The sequence below is a fragment of the Patiria miniata genome, unplaced genomic scaffold, assembly GCF_015706575.1.
Source record: "Patiria miniata isolate m_02_andy unplaced genomic scaffold, ASM1570657v1 HiC_scaffold_5, whole genome shotgun sequence".
NCBI lineage: Eukaryota > Metazoa > Echinodermata > Asteroidea > Valvatida > Asterinidae > Patiria > Patiria miniata.
The window spans coordinates 13,682,269-13,690,234 of record NW_024037072.1 but is presented as its reverse complement, the minus strand read 5'-3'; the positions used below and the strand labels follow the sequence as shown (position 1 = coordinate 13,690,234).

The following is a 7,966-nucleotide window of genomic DNA, read 5'->3' as shown; positions in this document are numbered from 1 at the left end:
AAACTCTGGTTGGACTCTGTTGGATTTAGCAGGGTAGTCCTGAGGAACTACTAGGGGTTAGGATTAGGGTATCAAATAAATTATGAACATGTTGTCTTCATGAGATGAAGTTTGAAGGGCCACACTACTTTTTTTCTAATGTACGGTATGTCGCCAAAACACAAGGCCGAGGCCACTCAAACTAGTCCTGGGCTATAGAAGAAGTCACAGTGACAATTTAATTTTTTAGGCAATTCAACTTTGAAATTTTGATTTGGGTTTTAGATTCACAATCGCCTGTTCTCTGAGTTTGAAGAAATGTCAAATGTTACTGTTCCCTTATTTGAGGAGTCACGCATACAAGATTTTCACTACCTACACAACATGATACATTGAAACCTAGACCTTGATTTTGTTTACATTGTCGGATGAACGATTTGTGAGACATTGCACATTGATCAGCCTTGTTGTGGCCAACCTTTGACATTCAGTCACCACAGACAACCTGAGAGTTCCCTGCTTGGCACTCCACCAAAAATATATACAAAATCGCTCAGGAGGGAAGCGGGCATGACTAAGATCAAAATTGCTTTAAGGAAGAACTCGGCTCAGTTAACCTAAAAGTTGTATGATTTTCTTTTACTACGCAATTAATAAATTTAGTTTATCCAGTGACTGACACTATAATGTTAAACAGATTAACACCTGTACTATGTTGTATTACATTGTGTTTATTCCCTGATGAATTCATGAAAGCCGTATGGTGCCTGGGCGCTACAGGCACTACAGGCGGGGCTTTTATTGGGAGGGGGGGCCGGGGGAGGGGTACTGGGACTACTGAGTTAAACCAACTTGCAATAAATTTATTTAGAGTGGTATCTCTGTCATTTTGACAATTTTCTTTAAATTTTTAGACCATCCTACTTTTGTACTTTGTATACGTCTCTTATATCTTTTAATTTATCCAAGACACCCTCCCTCTCTTTTCGATTCACAGAAAATGTGATATACCAAGACTTGTTAACTTTTATGTAGCTAACACTGTGTTAAGAAGCCTGCATCCGAATTACTGGGCTACGGCTTACTATTACATATGCACCTATGGAGGTGGCCGAAGCCACTTCCTATAGGTATGGGTGTTACTGCACCTATGGAGGTGGCCGAAGCCACTTCCTATAGGTATGCGTGTTACTGCACCTATGGAGGTGGCCCAAGCCACTTCCTATAGGTATGTGTGTTACTGCACCTATGGAGGTGGCCCAAGCCACTTCCTATAGGTATGTGTGTTACTGCACCTATGGAGGTGGCCCAAGCCACTTCCTATAGGTATGTGTGTTACTGCAAGCCGTAGCCATGTAATTCAGACATAGCCTTGTAGTCTGATAAGGAATACATGTACTATGTATGTCAACTGCAGCACTCATCCACCGGTATCTATCTGTACAGAGTCAAGTGGACTATTACATTGTGCACTGCCTACTTAGTAGATTCTTAACACACTTGACACTTTTGAAGTATATCTCATAAACTCTCTGTGGAATGTCATTGGGCATCAGCATCAAGTGTGCATCTGCAATCCTCTAAAAAAAAAGGGTTTTAATTTTAGATTGCTTTTAAGCACAAGCAGGTCTGCCTTGTGAGTGGACCCTTTCCCAGTCCTTCAAGCATGCAACTAGTAATTTGGGGAAAAAACGAGGAAATTCCAAACCGTATGTTTTTCAATTTGTAATGGCATTCATGAGAAGCAAAAAAAGAGAAGAAAAAAAGAGGAAATCGGCAGAAACTGGCATGCCTAGTCCTTACATATTTTACCTTGATATGGAAGGGAACCAGTCTACCGTACATGAACTAAACAAATTGAAAATTGGGCAGCAATTATTCCACAACTAAACATGGGCCAATTTTTGTATTGATGTCTCATTCATAAGGAAATGCCTCTTGTTTCGCCCGAAAAAAGTCATTTAAAACCAAATCTAATTGTTGAGGGTCAAACTCAAAATTAGCATGAACAGAACATCTTCAATAAATATATTTTGCCAAGTCTGTGCTTGTTTATTATGTGCTCTTTGGTTTTCTTAACAGGGTTTTTTTTTTCAGATTGGTTTGTTTTTGTTTCGCACCTGCAGGTTTTGAGTGGTGATAGACTGTTGGAACTTTTCCTGAGTAAGCTGGAAGAGAGGGACCAACTTCTGTCCAGAGTGCAGCTGACGGAAAGGTAACAGGAAGTGCCATCATGGACCAGCTGAAATCACTCAAGATTCTCTTGCCTATTATTTAAATAATTTGAAATGTTTGTCCATTAACTTTTATTTGTTACTAATTTTGGACCTTTTGTGAATATTTTTGTTTTCAAAATTTTAGTATTTGCTAGTATTTGCTGAGCTTTTTAAAGGCCTTTGTGTACATATGCTGACATAGAATTGCAGATCAAATGAGGGAATTCCAAGTTTTGTGAAGTACTAGTACTTGTTTTTCATAGGAAATCGACTGCTTTTAATAAAGAAAAGTTTCTGTACCTGAAGTAAAATGCTTTGAAAAATGTAAAATATTTGCATTGTGTCGAAAAGGATGTCCAACAGGGGGGCAAAAATTTAATATAATAAAATGGTTTTGAAATAAAGAGAATTGTCTGTGTATTGATTCATATGTCAAGTGATGTTCAATATTAGGTTTTGCCCTTCAACGACTGCCTTTAAAAATACTGTATTGAATTTACATCACCCTGACACAAATTATGAATAGTCAAAGATGAATGTAGCGAAAGCACAAAGTTTTTATTTGTTCATTCAGCTGTCAACATCTTACAACTCCTTATGTACACATTTCACTCCTTTACAAAAATATATACAGATAAAAACAAGCTTTTGCTAAGCAAAATGGAAAAATCGTGAAATAGTCATGAATTATTGCAGTAGCCATGTCAAATTTTATCACTCTAGTCACTAGTGATAAAAATACAAATTTCATTTTAAAATGTTCAAGTATGTTCGCACTGTCGAGCAAGGCATCAATAAAACATCCACGACACATATTTACACATATTTCAAAGTGGCAATTAAACAGACCTCCTGACGAAATGTCAAAAACAGGTGCGAAGTATTAAGGAAACACTTGTTCATACAGGCAACTGGTAGTTGTACTAGAGTAGTACAATTTGTTCAGAAATTCCAAACTTTAAGAAGAATTTGTTCCTAGATTTAACATTGACGTTTGATCTTGGTATTCAGATTATAATTATAATTCTGTTATTTGATTGCATTGTTTGTTTGATAGGCACAGCACAAGTCCACACACCCAACACACATTTATAGCTACATGTATTTTGTTTACAAAGCAAAAATCTTGTACAAAGCATCAGCAGTCAAAGATAATATTTCTGGCAGATTTCTTTCCTGAAATTTGAAAGGGAAAAAGGCAATTTTTGGGCTTTGGAGTTTAAAAACACTTTAATACTCGGTCAAATGCATGGCAACCGTAACACAGGTATAAACATTTGAGCTGACACGTCAGCTTGTTGTCTCAAGTTTAAAAAAAGACTCTTTGTTTCTGCAGAAAATCTGCATCAAATAAAAAGTATTCAATAAAAATTATTTCATAAAGATTTGATAACCAGCTAAAATAATTGTACTCTGAAAAATTGTACTGCAGAGAAGTCCATTCATAGCTGCAAGATGATTGGAATCTCAATTTACATACAACTGAGCTTCATCAAAGTGACAGTGTGTTGGCCAATGGATAAAAAATAGATTTGTAGCGCACACGAGAGTGTCTTGACAGAAGTTTTTGACGTTCATCCAAAAATTCATCAGGAAGAAATTCATTTCTTCCGAGGCAAGCAGGGATAACACATGTGGACTACAAAACCAGTTGTGACGACAGAGTGATTGTTTAGCGATGATTGAAATGTCTTCCCCTATTGGTTGATTTCCTCTGTGTACTTGTTGCAAGTGGCGTTGTCTGAGCTGTGTACGGACTGGAAAAAAAAGTTGTTGTATAGTAATATAGCTTTTATGTTTGTAAAAATTCTTTGGCTGTTAATGAATAAAACATGTCCCCTCACCTTGGCTTCATTCCACTAGCGCCCTCTTGTGTCATCATGCTGAAATCTGGCTCCTCTCTGGAAAGAAACAGAGAAGGTAGCTTATTAAATTTTATGAACAACAACCATTGTGGCAAGAGCCTTTCCAAAATGCTGTAAAATGGTTTTTCTCCATCCTGACTGTCTTCACTGCGAGTTTACTTTCTTGTAAATAGGACATTTATTTTCCTGCATTTTTATATATTTTATAATGTGTAAAATCAAGAAATGTGTTAATTACAAGATTAGTAACAAAGCTACAATGTACAAAAAGTTCTATATTTAATGAATAACGATTTCAAGAACTATTCAGTACAAAAACTTGTTTACAAATTTGGGACTGTACCAAGCCTCTTACCTGAGGGGTATAAACTGCTCCTTGTAGCTTCTGTCCGTCTCATACAGAGGTCGCGACCTTCCAAAGGATCGCTCAGGGATTCTTGAAGCATCGTGTCTCAAGAAACCATCTCTAAGTTGCTCCTGCTAGAACAATCACAAACACAAAAAGTATTAAAACCAAAAAAAGACAGTTGCGCATGTCAGACTGATGCTTGTTAAAAAGGATTTGACAGTGAACATTTACAATGAGTGTAGTATATAATGTTGCCTCCTTTCATACCCATCTTTCTCGACCATGATCATTGGTACAGGATAATCATCATTGTACAGAATCCTGTACACAAATGCAAAGTGAATTACTTGATGTGGGTGTTGCTGGAAATCAGAACTAATCCTTTCTTAAGCTCTGGAAATTACAGGATTATATTACGGAGATGGGCGCAGGAAATTAAGAAAACCACAGCACCGAGAAAATGGCCCAATTTGATGGCCCTGCTAAGCACGGAATTTTCTGCTATTGAGCCTCCGTCTATTTCATGGAGTTTGAGCAGTAAGCACACAAAAGGCACGCTAATACCTCAGAGGAAAACATTGCTTAAATCAGTGATGTAACAGTAGAAATCTCCATGCGCACGCAACACGCCATGAAATAGTGCTTAAGATTAGTACAATTTTCTGCTTAGTGTTAAGCAGTGTTATGAAATTGGGTCAAGGTTATGCCCATGATACAGAGGGAGAGGGGGGAGGGGAAGGATGGAGCTTACTTCCTCATCAGGATAGGCCCGTCTGCAGGCCGCATTCAATTCCTCCTTCATTGTTGCAATGTGCTGCTTGTGGGATGCGATCTCTGTTTCCAAGGCAACCAGACGGGATAAAGCTGTTTGTACCGTATCCACAAATGCTGCCACGAGACTCTGGGTAAAAAAAAAATTGATTTCAGTAAATATGTAAATGCACTTGCGATAATTATGTTAACTGCTACCATAAAGAATTATTTCAAACTGTTCATGACTGCAAACAGTTATTTGCTTGGAGATAGTATTATTGCTGTCAGAGTAATTTCACTTTAAATTAGAAAAATATTATATGTTTACCTTTATTGCAATAACCTCAGCACTTATACCATCAAGTCCTCGCTCCTCTGGATGAATCAACACCTTAACAAAAATTATCGCAAACAATTATTAACATAAGAAAATATATAGTGGAAAATTTAGATTATTCCATTTGACGGATCTTCCATTCAATTGACCCTGTTCCTCCCCATCACGACATAGATAACACGATATTCTAGCCAGTAATACATTTTCACCAAGCTAAGTTTTGAGTGCTGACCAAAGGTTTAGTGCTTATCAGGCTCACAAAATCAGTCCCAGAACATGAAATGCAACTGCCTGGAAAAAAAAATTAAAAATGTATTAAATCCAATCTTGAGAACAAAAAAAAAAATGCAGCATTTGTTATTCACCTGTCTGAGTGCTGCATCGATGGATCGATTATCAGCTCGACCAATCAGCTGTCGCTTTGTATCCTCCACAGCTGCTTGAACAGCCTGCAAATAGCCTGCCAACTTGTCCTTGTCTCTGCTCAACCAAAATAAAGACAAAAACTTTCTATCATGTCAAGTGAATAATCTTAAACATTATATTACTCGCGAAAGAACCACTTTGAAGCATTCCCATGTAATCGTCTTTGTAACAGTTACAAAATGACAACAGTTTGTTTAAGCTGAAGACTTCTGGCTCTGACTGGTGATGTAGTCGAGTCCATCACAAGTCCGATCACGTGTCCAGTCAAAAAGTAAATCACAAGTCCACTTAAATAACAAGTGCAGTCTCAAGTTAGATCGGATGAAGAATTTCAAAGAAATGCCTTTGTCAATGGAACTGGATGACTTTTGCTGGACTTTTTGCTAGACTTGCGTGGACCTGCAGTGGACTTGACTGTAACTAGTGCCATCTCAAGTTGCCCAGGAAAATTCAGTTGGATATTATAGAAGTACAAGAGTTTAGATGTGGACGTACTTGTTAGAGGATCGTAGCACGCTCTGCACGTCTTGCACACTGCATTGAAGCGACTTCTTCTCTTCCTCAAGGGCAGACAATTTCTTGCTGAGTTGATGGATGGATTGATCCTTGCGACGTAGCTCCATCTTGGCTTCAGACAAACCCTGTCAGATAAAGGAGGGATCTCAATCAGATATAGTATCAAAAAGTCAGGGGTTCTGATTCAATTTGGTCTGCTCCTGTTCAGGGATGTTGATTTAGGCCCAGGAACTAAAGGTGGTGGTATGGTTTAATTTAAAGTTACTCCAAGAAACTATTTGTATATGGGCTCCGTGAGCCAATGAAAGAGGGCACCCTTTTACCTAGCAAAGACGTCCCATGGGCGGGACATTTCGCTGGTTGACGCGCACCGTTCCTTGTGTGTGACGCATGTACACCAGGGGATTCAGTTGTACATTTGTACTATGTACACGCAGTGCTAGTGGTGGCCGCGCTTCGCGGCAAAATTGCAGTCAGGCAAGATGGCGTCGGTCGGTCACCCCCAACTGTACTTTCTTTACTGGTGAGGGGGTACTTGTGAACGGAGCGGATACCCTGACTGGATGTCATGTATACATGGCTGGCAACTTCAGCGTTATGAAAGGAAGTGTTATGTTCGTGACAGAGCCAATTAACCATGATAAAATTAATAATGATGTAGAGAAATGATCCAAAACTCCTAGTCTGTAATCTCCTTTTAATACCATTACTAGATGATGCATATGTAAGATTTTTTTAAAAATCACGATTTTCAGATTTATGCACTGCTCTTAAAAAAGCTCTTAAAAGCTTGTCACAGACATTACGTAACACTGGAATCACCCACATGCATTGTACATTTCATTATTTGGTTGTTATTTCGGCTTGCCCACAATGATTGTGTTTCTTCACAATTCTGTACTGAGGGAGGGAGGCCAAGGGGTTAGGGTTCATGACTCATAATCAGAGGGTCAGGGGCTCGAATCCAGCTGCTGGTCATATGTTGTGTCCTTGGGCAAACCACTTCACCCCCACTTATGGAATATACTCTGATGCCTTCACAGTAATAAGGAAATCACACTTTAAACTATCTGTCACAAGATTGCAAATTTGTCGCATTCATATCAAAAATTGTGTTCGTCCAGCCACTCTTACCTTGACAGCTTCCGTAATGGTCGCATCCTTCTCTAATTCCTCCGTGGTGTACATGTTTAATCTCATTCCTAACTCCTCTAGTTGTCGACTCTGTTCGTTCAGTAAATCTTGGGCTTGCTGTTCCCGTGACAACGCTTTGCTCAGTTCCTGGCAGACGCTGTCAAACTTTTCTCGCATGACCATGTTTTGCCTCTGAAGGTTAGATAAAATGGAGTTTTGATGAAATGACTTGATTTGTAATCAAAATTACTGAAACATCTGAAAATGAAGGTGTTTTAAAGCGGCCGATGAGTGATTCTTGAATAAATCATGATTTTGACAAGGAATCAATGAGACATTAATTCATTTCAGAAGTAGTGTCAATCAATTATGACAATCAGAAATTGGTTAA

General features: G+C 38.5%; 1 protein-coding gene across 2 annotated transcripts in view; it reads right to left on the bottom strand.

The window, feature by feature from the left end:
• Positions 1-2,734: 2,734 nt before the first annotated feature.
• LOC119741036 (coiled-coil domain-containing protein 171-like) overlaps positions 2,735-7,966 on the bottom strand; it is a 28,152-nt gene continuing 22,920 nt past the window's right edge. Inside the window, exons 22-29 of one of the 2 annotated variants that reach the window (XM_038216632.1) lie at positions 7,576-7,767; positions 6,421-6,566; positions 5,865-5,979; positions 5,491-5,553; positions 5,161-5,310; positions 4,416-4,540; positions 4,040-4,096; positions 2,735-3,952 (exon numbers count right to left, since the gene is read on the bottom strand). In XM_038216632.1, the coding sequence (XP_038072560.1) occupies positions 3,868-3,952; positions 4,040-4,096; positions 4,416-4,540; positions 5,161-5,310; positions 5,491-5,553; positions 5,865-5,979; positions 6,421-6,566; positions 7,576-7,767 (933 nt within the window). In that variant the 3' untranslated portion in view covers positions 2,735-3,867. The remainder of the gene's footprint in view (positions 3,953-4,039; positions 4,097-4,415; positions 4,541-5,160; positions 5,311-5,490; positions 5,554-5,864; positions 5,980-6,420; positions 6,567-7,575; positions 7,768-7,966) is intronic. The other variant, XM_038216633.1, reaches the window with a different exon arrangement.